At 45.1% G+C, this 19,672-nt stretch overlaps 1 protein-coding gene across 8 annotated transcripts in view; it reads left to right on the forward strand.

The window, feature by feature from the left end:
- The window catches only part of LOC110510746 (LIM domain-binding protein 1), a 50,186-nt gene that overhangs the window by 16,059 nt on the left and 14,455 nt on the right, over positions 1–19,672 (forward strand). For 3 of the 8 annotated variants that reach the window (XM_036948093.1, XM_036948096.1, XM_036948095.1), the window contains exons 1-3: positions 1,066–1,217; positions 18,909–19,011; positions 19,556–19,600. In XM_036948093.1, the coding sequence (XP_036803988.1) occupies positions 1,184–1,217; positions 18,909–19,011; positions 19,556–19,600 (182 nt within the window). In that variant the 5' untranslated portion in view covers positions 1,066–1,183. Of the gene's footprint in view, positions 1–1,065; positions 1,218–3,998; positions 4,533–18,908; positions 19,012–19,555; positions 19,601–19,672 lie in introns of those variants that run through there. The other 5 variants (XM_036948094.1, XM_036948097.1, XM_036948098.1 and 2 more) reach the window with 4 other exon arrangements.

Here is a 19,672-nt window from a genome sequence, read left to right on the forward strand (position 1 = left end):
TGGTGTTTATACTTGCGTACTATTGTTTGTACAGATGAACGTGGTACCTTCAGGCATTTGGTAATTGCTCCCAAGGATGAACCAGACTTGTGGAGGTCTACAATTTTTTTTATGAGGTCTTGGCTGATTTATTTTGATTTTCCCCTGATGTTAAGCAAAGAGGCACTGAGTTTGAAGGTAGGCCTTGAAATACATCCACAGGTACACCTCCAATTGACTCAAATGATGTCAATTAGACTATCAGAAGATTCTAAAGACATTACATTATTTTATGGAATGTTCCAAGCTGTTTAAAGGCACAGTCAACTTAGTGTATGTGAACTTCTGACCCACTGGAATTGTCATACAGTGAATTTTAAGTGAAATAATCTGTCTGTAAACAATTGTTGGAAAAATGACTTGTGTCATACACAAAGTGGATGTCCTAACCGACTTGCCAAAACTATAGTTTGTTAACAAGAAAGTGGTTGAAATATGGTTGAAAAACAAGTTTTAATGACTCCAACCTAAGTGTATGTAAACTTCCGACTTCAACTGTAGATGTATGTAGCTCTATTTTTGTATATTACCGAAAGAATATAAGTCTAACAAAATAAATAATTTTAACATCCCGCCCCTAAACACTGGTGGGCCTCTGGGTGGTCATTACCATAGGCACAGATCTAGGATCAGCTTCCTCTCCTCCGAGCTTAACCTTAACCAATTTACAGAGAATATAAAACTGACATTCAATAAAGCAGCTAGGGCAGGGATTGGCCAATGATCTACACTCACCCTTAGGCACAGTTCTAGGATCAGTTCCAAACTTGAACCATTTGATGAGTAATATAAAACTGCCATTAGATCAGTGTCTAGGGCAGAGTTGGTGCTACTCCGGGGGTGGGCAGGGAGAGGGAGACGGTTGTTATCAGAACGTTGACAGGCGTGTGTGTCGTTTAGCTTCCTGTTGACAGGGGAGTGGAGGAGTAATACACACACAAATGCCCCTCTGCTGCGCCAGCCTGGGGATAGGAGATATCAGAGAGAGAGAGAGAGAGAGAGAGAGAGGAGAGAGAGAGAGAGAGAGAGAGAGAGAGAGAGAGAGAGAGAGAGAGAGAGAGAGAGAGAGAGAGAGAGAGAGAGAGAGAGAAGTGGTCCAGTATTGTCAGTTAGTCATGGTAGTGTAGAACTGTGAGGTAACACAATGGCAATGACTGAGCAAATAGAGACTGGAGCAGGTGAGTCTCTCTCTCTCCCTGTTATGTACTGTAAGTAGTATTATGACAGTGCTATGTAGCATCATGACACTGTTATGCAGCATTCTGACAGTGTTATGTAGCATTCTGACAGTGCCATGTAGTATTATGACAGTGTTATGTCGCATTATGACATTGTTATGTAGCATTATGACATTGTTATGTAGCATTATGACACTATTATGTAGCATTATGACACTAATATGTAGCATTATGACACTAATATGTAGCATTATGACAAAGGGGTCAAGTAAAGTGATACCAGACATATGGATGTAATTCCAGTATTGACAGATCTAAACTATGTCATCTCAGGATGTACTGTGGTATTTCAGTGGACAGACTTTTTGATTCATTATATTTCTTAATCCATTATTACTATGTATAATAACAGCTACACACAGCATTAGGCGTGAGACTGAAAGTTTGTATGTGTGTGTGTGAGTGTGTAGTAGCTCACATGTTGGGGGGAAGTGGCGGGGAAGTGAGTAGGGAGTGGTCTGGGGTGCTTTAGTTGTGTGTGTGTGTGCATGTATGTGTATGCGTGCTTGTGCGTGTGTGCTGTGTTTGGGGGAGGGGAAGTAGTCTGTCAGAGGCACTATGACATAGTGATGTGGATGTGCCTTTCTAATATTCACTGGCCTTTGTAACCATGGTAACACACCCCAGTCAATGGTGTCACAACTGGAGAGGAGCTAAGAGTCAGCCGTTCAGATAAACACACAGGGGTTAATCCTCGTGTCTCTCTCTGTGTGTGTGTGTGTGTGTGTGTGTGTGTGGGTGTGTGAGCGAGAGAGAGAGAGAGAGAGAGAGAGAGAGAGAGACAGAGAGAGAGAGAGAGAGAGAGAGAGAGAGCATGTGTGTGCAAGGCTCTCCTATTGAAATGGTACATGGTGAGGGTTAATCCCTGTGTGTGGGGGTCACCAGGCTCAGGCTTGGGGGGGCTTCTCTCTCTCTCTCTCCTTCCGTCTCTCTCTTTCTCTCTCTCTCTCTCCCTGTCTTTCTATCTCGCTCTCTGTCTGTCTGTCTCTCTCTGCCCCCTCCTTTCTCCCCCCCTTCTATTATCTTAAGGAGAGGAGAGCTAGACCCCCCCAACATGTCAAAAACTCAGTGCTGACCTATTTATTATTTTGCCTCCCCACTTACATTTTGAGGAAAATAACATCTTGGAATTCTACCCTCTTTGCTGCTACTGGCTTACAACGTCTGTATCACCCTGACACCCTCTGTATTTTCTGTGTAACACACACACACACACACACACACACACACACACACACACACACACACACAGACTGACATGGTCTTGACTCTTGTTATTTTTTAATCCCACCCGTATGGACACATGTGGATCTCTCTTTCTCTCTCCCTTTCCTCTCTCTCCCTCTCCTTCCTCTCCTTCCCTCTTTCTCTCCCTCTCCTTCCTCTCCTTCCCTCTTTCTCTCCCTCTCCTTCCTCTCCTTCCCTCTTTCTCTCCCTCTACTTCCTCTCCTTCCCTCTTTCTCTCCCTCTCCTTCCTCTCCTTCCCTTTTTCTCTCCCTCTCCTTCCTCTCCTTCCCTATTTCTCTCCCTCTCCTTCCTCTCCTTCCCTCTTTCTCTCCCTCTCTTCTCCATATATGATTAAAATGTGATTTAGGAGGATTAAGTGTTCTACTGCTTCTCCTTTCAGCTTAGTGTTTTTTAGTTGACTGTTGAGGCGGCCAGCAAAAGCTGTGTGTGTGTGTGTGTGTGTGTGTGTGTGTGTGTGTGTGTGTGTGTGTGTGTGTGTGTGTGTGTGTGTGTGTGTGTGTGTGTGTGTGTGTGTGTGTGTGTGTTATTGTGTGCATTTGTGTGTGTGTATGTGTGTCTGATTTTAGTTAACTGTTGAGGTGGCGAGCAAAAGCTGTGTGTGTGTGTGTGTGTGTGTGTGTGTGTGTGTGTGTGTGTGTGTGTGTGTGTGTGTGTGTGTGTGTGTGTGTGTGTGTGTGTGTGTGTGTTATTGTGTGCATTTGTGTGTGTGTATGTGTGTGTCTGATTTTAGTTAACTGTTGAGGTGGCAAGCAAAAGCTGTGTGTGAACGTGTGTATACTATATTGCTGTAAGTAGACACACACAGCAATGTTTTAAAGCTTTTCACACCTACAAGTTAAGCTGTAAACCTCTTAGGATTTAGTATGATTTGTTCTTTATGGAGAAGGTTTATATGGGCAATAGAACATGGTCTCAGAGCATTTTGTATTATTCTGTACGTAAATCCATTGGCAATGACATTAATAGGCCTATCTATGAGTTTATCACATAGTCTACACATGTGCATACATTATTTGTCTATATCTTTCACAAAAGTTTATGTTGAACACTAGTTGTTAGTGTTTCAAGATGTAATTTATAAAAACATTATTTTGGGGGGGGAGTCATTAAAGTCCCCAGACGTGTGTAGTATAATCTCCTGTTCAATTGGGACAGTCAATTTGATCTGTTTAGCCCCCCCACCCCCCAAAAAACGATTGATCTAGAGGAGACCGTGTCAATGAATTCAAGACCAATATTTAAACTAGGCGATGACACCTAGTGATGGCGATTGCTTTGCCTTTAATTTCATGACAACAAATCTAATTTCGCCCATCATCGCACTATTCCATTATTGTTCGACCATAATTAGCCTAACACGCGTCTCTGTTCGGTTCTGTCGCAGAAGGTTTTCTCTCTGAGGACTAGGTCAATTTCCATACATGTCAGTTATGGCGATAGAGAGAGCTCAGCGATGGTACAGAAAAAATGCGTAGCCAACAACCTATGCGCTGTGTTGTAGAAGGACAGAGGGGGAAGGGAGACTGGATAGGGTACGAGAGTAAGGAGGCGGCGGGCGATGTTCTCTCGTTCTACCGGATCTTTCATTCTAAGGATAGAGAGAGAGAGCGGGTGACTGGACTGGAGGAGAGGAGCAGCGCACAAGCGAGTGAGCGCTTGAGAGAGAGAGAGAGAGAGAGAGAGAGAAGGAGGAGGGAGGGCCAAGAGCTATTGTTCATGTTTTCCCACGAACAAAGGACTTATCTGGGTCTGTACGTAAAATCGACTGCAGGCTTGTGTCCACCGACAAGGCCTCATGAGGGATAAAATAACCTATTTCTCATTGTCCGTATTTTCTGGTCCAGTATTCCCGTTATAATATTTGTTGGTTTATTCTAAAAACGTGGGACGTACTACGTTACGACGAACCAGTCAGCCACCGTAGCGTTTTACGCAAGGAGCGTGCTACACGGTAGCTACTCGCCCAGTTCTGTAAACATCATTCTTTGGTTGGGACTTCTCTTGCAGGTAAAGGGTTACATTGGTCAAACGCAAACGTCTATTTCTATTATAATCATTTCTAACGTTTTATTAAAAAAAGAAAATATACATTTCTGCAATGTATGTGCATGGTTGTACTTTGCGCGTATCTTTTTACATTTTTGCTATAACAATTCTAAATGTTAACTGGTTAGCACGTTAGCTAGCCATCTGCCAGAGAAGGTAACTGGAGGCGGCTAGTTGAGCGTTAGCTGTGTGTTGGGCCTGCTACGTCGCTGTTGTGTGTAGTCAGCGATTTTGTATGGCTTTGTTTTGATTGAAGATGTCCTATCACCGGTTTGCTACTGTTGCAGTTACGTCAATTTATCATCAAATGCAGCTACCCAATCGATGCATTTTGCAACAATATTGTGAACCCCCGGCGTTCGGATGTAGCTAGCTTGTAATGCTAACTACATGTAACATTGTAGCTAGCCAGTTAGCTTGGAGCTAGCTGACTTCTCATGTAGCCACAGCTGATGCTTGTCACTTTGTTGACAAACACTACTGTCCTTGTACTTGTAGCTGACTACTACTGTAGTACACGCTTTCTTGTAAACAATCTAGCTAGCTATTTAATTTGTTATCCAATTAGAAATACTCCAACTATCAACTTCGAATGTAGCCATTCTAGTCTAGAGTCTTTGTAGTTTGTGAAATGCTGGTTTTAGAATCTAGAATGGAATTTATTTATTATATACTCGTGAAGGTTTAGGCTTTAGTTGTAATCGTGAATTCTCGAATGGAAAACCTCTGAGAATGTTGTGTTTGGCTCCCTGATCTGATGACAGGTCAGATTTACAGTCGGGGAAATCAGATTACCACCACCATCACATCTCAAAGACAGGAAGTTGCCCCCCCCCCCAGTGTGTGTGTGTGTGTGTGTGTGTGTGTGTGTGTGTGTGTGTGTTGTTGTTGTAGAGAGGGTAATTTGCAGCAGAGGAAGTGTGTGTGTGTGTGTGTGTGTGTGTGTGTGTGTGTGTGTGTGTGTGTGTGTGTGTGTGTGTGTGTGTGTGTGTGTGTGTTGTTGTAGAGAGGGTAATTTGCAGCAGAGGAAGTGTGGCTTGTTGCTGATTTGATTAGGACTGACCCATCGTTTACCACCATGTAAAGGAACGGAGCTAATGGTTCTCTATACACACACACACACACACCCACACCCACACACACACAAAGTGAAGGATCAGAGCTAATGGGTTTGTACTGCAGTCTTTTAGCTTGTAATGGAAATAATCTTAATTAATTAATGTATCCATTCATTTTGTTGTGATGCAGCTATTATCGCAGGGTTATTGGCATTCCACAGAGTTGGGATATGGCCTAAAAACCATATATTTTTTTATATACTTATGGCCGATATCTATTTTTTTAAAAAACATTTTCTCTAAACAAGAGTTGTTGCGCAAATAAAGGTCAATACACTGCGTTTTAAACAGTCAGCAATAATCTAATGAATTCAGGGCTTGTCAAATGTTTCCTTGGTTAAATATAAGCCTTCCACAACCATAAGAACTACTAAAAATGACATTTTTTTGCAATACTCCCTGGCTTTCAAGTCTGTCTATGAAAATCCCCTTTTTGTTACAAATGTAACCAGCTCCGTGCACTAATAATGGCCAACTTCTGGGAGCAGGCAGTATAGAAAATGAACTCATAAATAATCTCTCAAGCACAAGCCCAGGTCCTAGTGAGTAGCCAGCTAATATTTATATTTAGCTCCCGAGGAGCGCAGCGGTCTAAGGCACTGCATCTCAGTGCTAGAGGCGTCACTACAGACCCTGGTTCGATTCCAGGCTGTATCACAACCAGCCATGATTGGGAGTCCCATAGGGCAGCGCACAATTGGCCCGGCGGCCTTCCGGGTTTGGCTGGGGTGGGCCGTCATTGTAAATAAGAATTTGTTCTTAACTGACTTGCCTAGTTAAAAAAAAAAACTGCTTGCTAACAAGGTGTAACAGTTGAACTGTTATGAATACACCCCCCTGTCCGTCTCCATCTGTTGGAACAACAGCCTGTTCATTTTGTTAAGACGTTGAAGTCAAGTGGCTTCCTGGATGAGAAGATGCTTATTTCTCAGAACGAGAACAAGTTGCCAAATCCTTATATAATGTTTTTTTTATGCCCATTGCACATTTAGAAGACTAGACCAGTCGTTCCTAACCTTTTACGGTTACTGTACCACCAACTGAATGTTGCTCTGCCTGGACTACCTCTCATGTACCTTTCACCAGTAGGCCTGTGGTCTCATCAGTCTTCTCAAGCTCCCCTGTGGATAGGCCAGGTACCCCCAGGGGTCCTAGTATCCCCGGATGGGAACCACTGGACTAGACAGCTAGCACATAACAGCATGTGGCTTAAATGCTGCTAGCGGTACGTGGTACCACAATGCCACGTGACAGAAACTGAGATACATGTTGATTGATTCTCCCGTTTTAGGAGGGTCTGCTCTACACGGTGGGAGTTGAGACATATAAAGGGTCTTAGTTAGAAAGGTTAACTCCTCTATTACAGTAAAATAACATGTCTCTCTCCATCTCACCCATTCTGTTGGACCAAACCTCAAATGCAAAATGCGAGTTGAAACTGCTTGTTGTCAGAGAGGAAGGAGGGACCTTTCCTCTTTGTTGTTCTGAGAGGCTTGGTGTCTGTGTGTGGGTGGGAAGATACTCAGTGTACACAGTACAGGAGGGGGAGGGGCTTGGTGTCACAGCACAGGAGGAGGAGGAGTGGCTTGGTGTCATAGTACAGAAGGAGGAGGAGGGGCTTGGGAGGTCGAGGGAGTTCACTACCATTGTGTTACCACCACCCTGCCGGCTGTGGCTTTGACAGGTAGATTGATGGAGGATGTTCTGAATAGGCATGCTACGCTGTCCTGTTGAGTGTGTGTCGGTGTGTGATTGTGTTCTGTTGATGTCAGGGAGGTGTGTGTGTGATTGTGTTCTGTTGATGTCAGGGAGGTGTGTGTGTGTGTGTCGGTGTGTGATTGTGTTCTGTTGATGTCAGGGAGGTGTGAGTGTGTGTGTGTCGGTGTGTGATTGTGTTCTGTTGATGTCAGGGAGGTGTGAGTGTGTGTGTGTCGGTGTGTGATTGTGTTCTGTTGATGTCAGGGAGGTGTGTGTGTGTCGGTGTGTGATTGTGTTCTGTTGATGTCAGGGAGGTGTGTGTGTGTGTGATTGTGTTCTGTTGATGTCAGGGAGGTGTGTGTGTGATTGTGTTCTGTTGATGTCAGGGAGGTGTGTGTGTGTGATTGTGTTCTGTTGATGTCAGGGAGGTGTGTGTGTGTGTGTGTGTCGGTGTGTGATTGTGTTCTGTTGATGTCAGGGAGGTGTGTGTGTGTGTGTCGGTGTGTGATTGTGTTCTGTTGATGTCAGGGAGGTGTGAGTGTGTCGATGTGTGTCGGTGTGTGATTGTGTTCTGTTGATGTCAGGGAGGTGTGTGTGTGTGTGTGTCGGTGTGTGATTGTGTTCTGTTGATGTCAGGGAGGTGTGTGTGTGTCGGTGTGTGATTGTGTTCTGTTGATGTCAGGGAGGTGTGTGTGTGTCGGTGTGTGATTGTGTTCTGTTGATGTCAGGGAGGTGTGTGTGTGTGTGTCAGTCAGAGGGTACAGTGTGGTTAAGACAAAGCAAAAATCACCCACATCCACTCCTTCCCTTGTCATCGTCATGGCAACTGTCAAGTAGGGGCCAGCTTTGGGACACGCGTAGGGGCCAGCTTTGGGACACGCGTAGGGGCCAGCTTTGGGACACGCGTAGGGGCCAGCTTTGGGACACGCGTAGGGGCCAGCTTTGGGACACGCGTAGGGGCCAGCTTTGGGACACGCGTAGGGGCCAGCTTTGGGACACGTATAAGGGACAGCTTTGGGACACGTGTAACGGACAGCTTTGGGACACGTATAAGGGACAGCTTTGGGACACGTGTAAGGGACAGCTTTGGGACACGTGTCAGGGACAGCTTTGGGACACGTGTCAGGGACAGCTTTAGGACACGTGTAAGGGACAGCTTTGGGACACGTGTAAGGGACAGATTTGGGACACGTGTCAGGGACAGCTTTGGGACACGTGTGAGGGACAGCTTTGGGACACGTGTAAGGGACAGATTTGGGACACGTGTCAGGGACAGCTTTAGGACACGTGTCAGGGACAGCTTTGGGACACGTGTCAGGGACAGCTTTGGGACACGTGTAAGGGACAGCTTTGGGACACGTGTCAGGGACAGCTTTAGGACACGTGTAAGGGACAGCTTTGGGACACGTGTCAGGGACAGCTTTGGGACACGTGTAAGGGACAGATTTGGGACAGGTGTCAGGGACAGCTTTGGGACACGTGTCAGGGACAGCTTTGGGACACGTGTCAGGGACAGCTTTGGGACACGTGTCAGGGACAGCTTTGGGACACGTGTCAGGGACAGCTTTGGGACACGTGTAGGGACAGGGCAGATACAGGAGACGTGTCGACAGGTGGACTGTTTTTCTTGTGTAACTTTATTTATTGCGACAAACGATGTGTTTTAGAATAATTGCTGATTGGTGAATCATTTTGAAGGTAGGCGGGGCGCTGACTATAAAGCTCCACTCCACATTTCATTCTAAACTGGGGGGATCGAGTGCTGAATGCTGATTGGCTGACAGCCGTGGTATATCAGAGCGCTCGCTAAGTAAATGTTAATGCCCAATTTGTCCAAACACCTAAAAAGATTGCAGTTTCAAAACTGCAGTAAAAGTGCATTGACCGCAGTCGACTGTGATATTCTGGACGCACTAATTGCAGAATATACTATATCATTGTGTGTATTATTATATATTACTGTATATATATATTATATGTATTACTATACTGCACTCTAACTGCAGTTACACTGCAAATGTACTGCAGTAAAACAAGTGTTATTTTGGACTTTTTTTGCAGCATACTGCAGTTCTACTGCACTCTGACTGTGATATAGCCTCGGAGATTGTAGCCTCGGAGATTGTAGCCTCGGAGATTGTAGCCTCGGAGATTGTAGCCTCGGAGATTGTAGCCTCGGAGATTGTAGGCTCGGAGGAGAGATGATGGTGTTAATATTCACACTATAGGTCTATGAACACAACATCACCAAGGAATCAGTCTCATCATCATCATCATCATCATCAGTCACATAAGTGTTGTTGGATTAAAGCATCTGCTAAATGGCTTGCTGTTGTTGTTGTTGTTGTTGTTATTATTATTAGATAGCCTATACAGCAGACTATGTGAGATGAGGTGGGAGACATCAACAATGAGTAGGGCGACACACACACACACCTCTGGTCCAGGGTCAGGCAGCGTGGCTGTGTGTGTGACCTCTGGTCCAGGGTCAGGCAGCGTGGCTGTGGGAGTGACCTCTGGTCCAGGGTCAGGCAGCGTGGCTGTGGGAGTGACCTCTGGTCCAGGGTCAGGCTGTGTGTGTGACCTCTGGTCCAGGGTCAGGCAGCATGGCTGTGTGTGTGACCTCTGGTCCAGGGTCAGGCTGTGTGTGTGACCTCTGGTCCAGGGTCAGGCTGTGTGTGTGACCTCTGGTCCAGAGTCAGGCTGTGTGTGTGACCTCTGGTCCAGAGTCAGGCTGTGTGTGTGACCTCTGGTCCAGGGTCAGGCAGCGTGGCTGTGTGTGTGACCTCTGGTCCAGGGTCAGGCAGCGTGGCTGTGTGTGTGAACTCTGGTCCAGGGTCAGGCTGTGTGTGTGACCTCTGGTCCAGGGTCAGGCAGCGTGGCTGTGGGAGTGACCTCTGGGTCAGGCAGCGTGGCTGTGTGTGTGACCTCTGGTCCAGGGTCAGGCAGCGTGGCTGTGTGTGTGACCTCTGGTCCAGGGTCAGGCTGTGTGTGTGACCTCTGGTCCAGGGTCAGGCTGTGTGTGTGATCTCTGGTCCAGGGTCAGGCTGTGTGTGTGACCTCTGGTCCAGGGTCAGGCAGCGTGGCTGTGGGAGTGACCTCTGGGTCAGGCAGCGTGGCTGTGTGTGTGACCTCTGGTCCAGGGTCAGGCTGTGTGTGTGACCTCTGGTCCAGGGTCAGGCTGTGTGTGTGACCTCTGGTCCAGGGTCAGGCAGTGTGGCTGTGTGTGTGACCTCTGGTCCAGGGTCAGGCAGCGTGGCTAGATGGTTGTTATGATAGAGAGTAGGAGGGGTAGGACTGGCTAGATGGTTGTTATGATAGAGAGAGGAGGAGGGGTAGGACTGGCTAGATGGTTGTTATGATAGAGAGAGGAGGAGGGGTAGGACTGGCTAGGTGGTTGTTATGATAGATAGGAGGGGTAGGACTGGCTAGATGGTTGTTATGATAGAGGAGGTGGAGGGGTAGGACTGGCTAGATGGTTGTTATGATAGAGGAGGTGGAGGGGTAGGACTGGCTAGATGGTTATGATAGAGAGAGGAGGAGGGGTAGGACTGGCTAGATGGTTGTTATGATAGAGAGGAGGGGTAGGACTGGCTAGATGGTTGTTTTGATAAAGAAAGGAGGGGTAGGACTGGCTAGATGGTTGTTTTGATAAAGAGAGGAGGGGTAGGACTGGCTAGATGGTTGTTATGATAGAGAGAGTAGGAGGGGTAGGACTGGCTAGATGGTTGTTATGATAGAGAGAGGAGGAGGGGTAGGACTGGCTAGATGGTTGTTGTGATGAAGAGGAGGAGGGGTAGGACTGGCTAGATGGTTGTTTTGATAAAGAGAGGAGGGGGAGGACTGGCTAGATGGTTGTTGTGATAGAGAGAGTAGGAGGAGTAGGACTGGCTAGATGGTTGTTATGATAGAGAGAGGAGGAGGGGTAGGACTGGCTAGATGGTTGTTTTGATAAAGAGAGGAGGGGTAGGACTGGCTAGATGGTTGTTGTGATGAAGAGGAGGAGGGTTAGGACTGGCTAGATGGTTGTTATGATAGAGAGAGGAAGAGGGGTAGGACTGGCTAGATGGTTGTTATGATAGAGGAGGAGTAGGACTGGCTAGATGGTTGTTATGATAGAGAGAGGAGGGGTAGGACTGGCTAGATGGTTGTTATGATAGAGAGAGTAGGAGGGGTAGGACTGGCTAGATGGTTGTTATGATAGAGGAGGAGTAGGACTGGCTAGATGGTTGTTATGATAGAGAGAGGAGGAGGGGTAGGACTGGCTAGATGGTTGTTTTGATAAAGAGAGGAGGGGTAGGACTGGCTAGATGGTTGTTGTGATGAAGAGGAGGAGGGGTAGGACTGGCTAGATGGTTGTTATGATAGAGAGAGGAGGAGGGGTAGGACTGGCTAGATGGTTGTTATGATAGAGGAGGAGTAGGACTGGCTAGATGGTTGTTATGATAGAGAGAGGAGGGGTAGGACTGGCCAGATGGTTGTTATGATAGAGAGAGGAGGAGGGGTAGGACTGGCTAGATGGTTGTTATGATGGAGAGGAGGAGGGGTAGGACTGGCTAGATGGTTGTTATGATGGAGAGGAGGAGGGGTAGGACTGGCTAGATGGTTGTTATGATGGAGAGGAGGAGGGGTAGGACTGGCTAGATGGTTGTTATGATAGAGAGGAGGAGGGGTAGGACTGGCTAGATGGTTGTTATGATAGAGAGAGGAGGAGGGGTAGGACTGGCTAGATGGTTGTTATGATGGAGAGGAGGAGGGGTAGGACTGGCTAGATGGTTGTTATGATAGAGAGGAGGAGGGGTAGGACTGGCTAGATGGTTGTTATGATAGAGAGAGGAGGAGGGTTGGACTGGCTTGATGGTTGTTATGATAGAGAGAGGAGGAGGGTTGGACTGGCTTGATGGTTGTTATGATAGAGAGGTGGCGAGGTAGGACTGGCTAGATGGTTGTTTTGATAGAGAGAGGAGGGGTAGGACTGGCTAGATGGTTGTTGTGATGGAGAGGAGGAGGGGTAGGACTGGCTAGATGGTTGTTATGATAGAGAGGAGGGGTAGGACTGGCTAGATGGTTGTTATGATAGAGAGAGGGTTAGAATGTGTAAGGGGTCAGTTTAGGGGTGTAGAAGGAGGGGTGGCTGTGATGGGAGAGGGGATACAGGGTAGAGGCCTAGTGTGTATGAGAGTTATTGGTTTGGGCCCGGGAAATTGTTGTCCTGTACCTTTTATGTTAGGAAAACTGTGGTGTGTGTGTGTGTGTTGCTGCTTACCTGTGAATGGGTGCAGCCAAGTGAAACTAGGGCAGAACTGGTCGTCCCTACTAGTGTCCACACACACACACTGATCACTTACAGATGCACTATGCAGATGTCGCTCTGCTATTTCCTGGTTGATAGAATTCTAATAGTTCGCTTAATTTCAGTTCATGTGACAAATCAAGCAGGTGTCGTGTGGAGACTCATTGTACCATGTAAATAGCTGTGAAATTCCCATTTGAAGCCGGTGTACAACACCGAAAGTAAAGTCGTAAACAGATGTAGTCTGGTCGCCCAAGAAGTGACACATTTCAACTTGATCTATAATAACTAATCATGTGTTCTGTACGTCGTCTCTGTATTCAGTCGTTACAGTTGTAATGCTCTCTGTCTTTCAGTATTCAGTCGTTACAGTTGTAATGCTCTCTGTCTTTCTGTATTCAGTCGTTACAGTTGTAATGCTCTCTGTCGTCTCCGTATTCAGTCGTTACAGTTGTAATGCTCTCTGTCGTCTCCGTATTCAGTCGTTACAGTTGTAATGCTCTCTGTCGTCTCTGTATTCAGTCGTTACAGTTGTAATGCTCTCTGTCGTCTCCGTATTCAGTCGTTACAGTTGTAATGCTCTCTGTCTTTCTGTATTCAGTCGTTACAGTTGTAATGCTCTCTGTCGTCTCCGTATTCAGTCGTTACAGTTGTAATGCTCTCTGTCGTCTCCGTATTCAGTCGTTACAGTTGTAATGCTCTCTGTCGTCTCCGTATTCAGTCGTTACAGTTGTAATGCTCTCTGTCATCTCAGTATTCAGTCGTTACAGTTGTAATGCTCTCTGTCGTCTCCGTATTCAGTCGTTACAGTTGTAATGCTCTCTGTCGTCTCCGTATTCAGTCGTTACAGTTGTAATGCTCTCTGTCGTCTCCGTATTCAGTCGTTACAGTTGTAATGCTCTCTGTCTTTCAGTATTCAGTCGTTACAGTTGTAATGCTCTCTGTCTTTCTGTATTCAGTCGTTACAGTTGTAATGCTCTCTGTCGTCTCCGTATTCAGTCGTTACAGTTGTAATGCTCTCTGTCTTTCAGTATTCAGTCGTTACAGTTGTAATGCTCTCTGTCTTTCTGTATTCAGTCGTTACAGTTGTAATGCTCTCTGTCGTCTCTGTATTCAGTCGTTACAGTTGTAATGCTCTCTGTCTTTCTGTATTCAGTCGTTACAGTTGTAATGCTCTCTGTCTTTCTGTATTCAGTCGTTACAGTTGTAATGCTCTCTGTCTTTCTGTATTCAGTCATTACAGTTGTAATGCTCTCTGTCGTCTCCGTATTCAGTCGTTACAGTTGTAATGCTCTCTGTCTTTCAGTATTCAGTCGTTACAGTTGTAATGCTCTCTGTCTTTCTGTATTCAGTCGTTACAGTTGTAATGCTCTCTGTCGTCTCCGTATTCAGTCGTTACAGTTGTAATGCTCTCTGTCTTTCTGTATTCAGTCGTTACAGTTGTAATGCTCTCTGTCTTTCTGTATTCAGTCGTTACAGTTGTAATGCTCTCTGTCTTTCTGTATTCAGTCGTTACAGTTGTAATGCTCTCTGTCTTTCTGTATTCAGTCGTTACAGTTGTAATGCTCTCTGTCTTTCTGTATTCAGTCGTTACAGTTGTAATGCTCTCTGTCGTCTCCGTATTCAGTCGTTACAGTTGTAATGCTCTCTGTCGTCTCTGTATTCAGTCGTTACAGTTGTAATGCTCTCTGTCGTCTCCGTATTCAGTCGTTACAGTTGTAATGCTCTCTGTCGTCTCTGTATTCTGTCGTTACAGTTGTAATGCTCTCTGTCTTTCTGTATTCAGTCGTTACAGTTGTAATGCTCTCTGTCTTTCAGTATTCAGCCGTTACAGTTGTAATGCTCTCTGTCTTTCTGTATTCAGTCGTTACAGTTGTAATGCTCTCTGTCTTTCAGTATTCAGTCGTTACAGTTGTAATGCTCTCTGTCTTTCAGTATTCAGCCGTTACAGTTGTAATGCTCTCTGTCGTCTCTGTATTCAGTCGTTACAGTTGTAATGCTCTCTGTCTTTCAGTATTCAGTCGTTACAGTTGTAATGCTCTCTGTCTTTCAGTATTCAGTCGTTACAGTTGTAATGCTCTCTGTCTTTCTGTATTCAGTCGTTACAGTTGTAATGCTCTCTGTCTTTCTGTATTCAGTCGTTACAGTTGTAATGCTCTCTGTCTTTCAGTATTCAGTCGTTACAGTTGTAATGCTCTCTGTCGTCTCCGTATTCAGTCGTTACAGTTGTAATGCTCTCTGTCTTTCTGTATTCAGTCGTTACAGTTGTAATGCTCTCTGTCTTTCAGTATTCAGTCGTTACAGTTGTAATGCTCTCTGTCGTCTCCGTATTCAGTCGTTACAGTTGTAATGCTCTCTGTCGTCTCCGTATTCAGTCGTTACAGTTGTAATGCTCTCTGCCTTTCTGTATTCAGCCGTTACAGTTGTAATGCTCTCTGTCCTCTCCGTATTCAGTCGTTACAGTTGTAATGCTCTCTGTCTTTCTGTATTCAGTCGTTACAGTTGTAATGCTCTCTGTCTTTCTGTATTCAGTCGTTACAGTTGTAATGCTCTCTGTCTTTCTGTATTCAGCCGTTACAGTTGTAATGCTCTCTGTCGTCTCCGTATTCAGTCGTTACAGTTGTAATGCTCTCTGTCGTCTCCGTATTCAGTCGTTACAGTTGTAATGCTCTCTGTCGTCTCCGTATTCAGTCGTTACAGTTGTAATGCTCTCTGTCTTTCTGTATTCAGTCGTTACAGTTGTAATGCTCTCTGTCGTCTCAGTATTCAGTCGTTACAGTTGTAATGCTCTCTGTCGTCTCCGTATTCAGTCGTTACAGTTGTAATGCTCTCTGTCTCTCCGTATTCAGTCGTTACAGTTGTAATGCTCTCTGTCGTCTCCGTATTCAGTCGTTACAGTTGTAATGCTCTCTGTCTCTCCGTATTCAGTCGTTACAGTTGTAATGCTCTCTGTCTCTCCGTATTCAGTCGTTACAGTTGTAATGCTCTCTGTCGTCTCCGTATTCAGTCGTTACAGTTGTAATGCTCTCTGTCGTCTCTGTATTCAGTCGTTACAGTTGTAATGCTCTCTGCCTTTCTGTATTCAGTCGTTACAGTTGTAATGCTCTCTGTCGTCTCAGTATTCAGTCGTTACAGTTGTAATGCTCTCTGCCTTTCTGTATTCAGTCGTTACAGTTGTAATGCTCTCTGTCTTTCAGTATTCAGTCGTTACAGTTGTAATGCTCTCTGTCGTCTCCGTATTCAGTCGTTACAGTTGTAATGCTCTCTGTCGTCTCCGTATTCAGTTGTTACAGTTGTAATGCTCTCTGTCGTCTCCGTATTCAGTCGTTACAGTTGTAATGCTCTCTGCCTTTCTGTATTCAGCCGTTACAGTTGTAATGCTCTCTGTCGTCTCCGTATTCAGTCGTTACAGTTGTAATGCTCTCTGTCTTTCAGTATTCAGTCGTTACAGTTGTAATGCTCTCTGTCTTTCAGTATTCAGTCGTTACAGTTGTAATGCTCTCTGTCGTCTCCGTATTCAGTCGTTACAGTTGTAATGCTCTCTGTCGTCTCCGTATTCAGTCGTTACAGTTGTAATGCTCTCTGTCTTTCTGTATTCAGTCGTTACAGTTGTAATGCTCTCTGTCTTTCTGTATTCAGTCGTTACAGTTGTAATGCTCTCTGTCGTCTCCGTATTCAGTCGTTACAGTTGTAATGCTCTCTGTCTTTCTGTATTCAGTCGTTACAGTTGTAATGCTCTCTGTCGTCTCCGTATTCAGTCGTTACAGTTGTAATGCTCTCTGTCGTCTCAGTATTCAGTCGTTACAGTTGTAATGCTCTCTGTCGTCTCCGTATTCAGCCGTTACAGTTGTAATGCTCTCTGTCGTCTCCGTATTCAGTCGTTACAGTTGTAATGCTCTCTGTCGTCTCCGTATTCAGTCGTTACAGTTGTAATGCTCTCTGTCTTTCTGTATTCAGTCGTTACAGTTGTAATGCTCTCTGTCTTTCTGTATTCAGTCGTTACAGTTGTAATGCTCTCTGTCTTTCTGTATTCAGTCGTTACAGTTGTAATGCTCTCTGTCTTTCAGTATTCAGTCGTTACAGTTGTAATGCTCTCTGTCTTTCAGTATTCAGTCGTTACAGTTGTAATGCTCTCTGTCTTTCTGTATTCAGTCGTTACAGTTGTAATGCTCTCTGTCGTCTCCGTATTCAGTCGTTACAGTTGTAATGCTCTCTGTCTTTCAGTATTCAGTCGTTACAGTTGTAATGCTCTCTGTCTTTCAGTATTCAGTCGTTACAGTTGTAATGCTCTCTGTCGTCTCCGTATTCAGTCGTTACAGTTGTAATGCTCTCTGTCGTCTCCGTATTCAGTCGTTACAGTTGTAATGCTCTCTGTCGTCTCCGTATTCAGTCGTTACAGTTGTAATGCTCTCTGTCTTTCTGTATTCAGTCGTTACAGTTGTAATGCTCTCTGTCTTTCTGTATTCAGTCGTTACAGTTGTAATGCTCTCTGTCGTCTCCGTATTCAGCCGTTACAGTTGTAATGCTCTCTGTCTTTCAGTATTCAGTCGTTACAGTTGTAATGCTCTCTGTCGTCTCCGTATTCAGTCGTTACAGTTGTAATGCTCTCTGTCTTTCTGTATTCAGTCGTTACAGTTGTAATGCTCTCTGTCTTTCAGTATTCAGCCGTTACAGTTGTAATGCTCTCTGTCTTTCAGTATTCAGCCGTTACAGTTGTAATGCTCTCTGTCTTTCAGTATTCAGTCGTTACAGTTGTAATGCTCTCTGTCGTCTCCGTATTCAGTCGTTACAGTTGTAATGCTCTCTGTCTTTCAGTATTCAGTCGTTACAGTTGTAATGCTCTCTGTCTTTCAGTATTCAGTCGTTACAGTTGTAATGCTCTCTGTCTTTCAGTATTCAGTCGTTACAGTTGTAATGCTCTCTGTCTTTCAGTATTCAGTCGTTACAGTTGTAATGCTCTCTGTCTTTCAGTATTCAGTCGTTACAGTTGTAATGCTCTCTGTCGTCTCTGTATTCAGTCGTTACAGTTGTAATGCTCTCTGTCTTTCAGTATTCAGTCGTTACAGTTGTAATGCTCTCTGTCTTTCTGTATTCAGTCGTTACAGTTGTAATGCTCTCTGTCGTCTCCGTATTCAGTCGTTACAGTTGTAATGCTCTCTGTCTTTCTGTATTCAGTCGTTACAGTTGTAATGCTCTCTGTCTTTCTGTATTCAGTCGTTACAGTTGTAATGCTCTCTGTCTTTCTGTATTCAGTCGTTACAGTTGTAATGCTCTCTGTCTTTCAGTATTCAGTCGTTACAGTTGTAATGCTCTCTGTCTTTCAGTATTCAGTCGTTACAGTTGTAATGCTCTCTGTCTTTCTGTATTCAGTCGTTACAGTTGTAATGCTCTCTGTCGTCTCCGTATTCAGTCGTTACAGTTGTAATGCTCTCTGTCTTTCAGTATTCAGTCGTTACAGTTGTAATGCTCTCTGTCTTTCAGTATTCAGTCGTTACAGTTGTAATGCTCTCTGTCGTCTCCGTATTCAGTCGTTACAGTTGTAATGCTCTCTGTCGTCTCCGTATTCAGTCGTTACAGTTGTAATGCTCTCTGTCGTCTCCGTATTCAGTCGTTACAGTTGTAATGCTCTCTGTCTTTCTGTATTCAGTCGTTACAGTTGTAATGCTCTCTGTCTTTCTGTATTCAGTCGTTACAGTTGTAATGCTCTCTGTCGTCTCCGTATTCAGCCGTTACAGTTGTAATGCTCTCTGTCTTTCAGTATTCAGTCGTTACAGTTGTAATGCTCTCTGTCGTCTCCGTATTCAGTCGTTACAGTTGTAATGCTCTCTGTCTTTCTGTATTCAGTCGTTACAGTTGTAATGCTCTCTGTCTTTCTGTATTCAGTCGTTACAGTTGTAATGCTCTCTGTCTTTCAGTATTCAGTCGTTACAGTTGTAATGCTCTCTGTCTTTCTGTATTCAGTCGTTACAGTTGTAATGCTCTCTGTCTTTCAGTATTCAGTCGTTACAGTTGTAATGCTCTCTGTCTTTCAGTATTCAGTCGTTACAGTTGTAATGCTCTCTGTCTTTCTGTATTCAGTCGTTACAGTTGTAATGCTCTCTGTCTTTCAGTATTCAGTCGTTACAGTTGTAATGCTCTCTGTCTTTCTGTATTCAGTCGTTACAGTTGTAATGCTCTCTGTCGTCTCCGTATTCAGTCGTTACAGTTGTAATGCTCTCTGTCTTTCAGGCTGTTCCTCCAAGTCATTCAAGCTGTACTCTCCAAAGGAGCCCCCCAACGGCAGCTCCTTTCCCCCGTTCCACCCCGGCACCATGCTGGACAGAGACCTGGGGTGAGCAGGATGCACACACACCTGAAACGTTGTTGCATTCTGTGGTGCTTTTTGGAGTGTGTGTGTCTTTTTGAGTCGGGGTGATTGATTTGACTGCTGTGTATGTGTGTGTCTTTTTGAGTCGGGGTGATTGATTTGACTGCTGTGTATGTGTGTGTCTTTTTGAGTCGGGGTGATTGATTTGACTGCTGTGTATGTGTGTGTCTTTCTGAGTCGGGGTGATTGATTTGACTGCTGTGTATGTGTGTGTCTTTCTGAGTCGGGGTGATTGATTTGACTGCTGTGTATGTGTGTGTCTTTCTGAGTCGGGGTGAGCGGTTAGCTCCTCCCCTGAGATGGATTGTTACAGGAAGTCCTGCTAGCTCGTCCAGATCTCAGGATGATGTGTGTGTGTGTGTGCGTGTTGGGGGGGTACATGTCCAGGCTAACTGTCTCATCTGGTTCTTACAGATAACAGGCAACAGTTAAAATTCACATTTTTGTGTGGAGAAAGACAAGTATTAAACTAGATGTTTCCTTGACAGTGTGTTTTCTTTCTCTGCAGCCCAACCCCCATGTACCCCCCCTCATACCTGGAGCCTGGAATAGGGTAAGACTTACTGACCGTTTCTAGTCTGGATGTTTCTGGTCTAGATATCACAGACCTACATCAATTTCTGCT

The sequence above is a fragment of the Oncorhynchus mykiss genome, chromosome 17, assembly GCF_013265735.2.
Source record: "Oncorhynchus mykiss isolate Arlee chromosome 17, USDA_OmykA_1.1, whole genome shotgun sequence".
Lineage (NCBI taxonomy): Eukaryota > Metazoa > Chordata > Actinopteri > Salmoniformes > Salmonidae > Oncorhynchus > Oncorhynchus mykiss.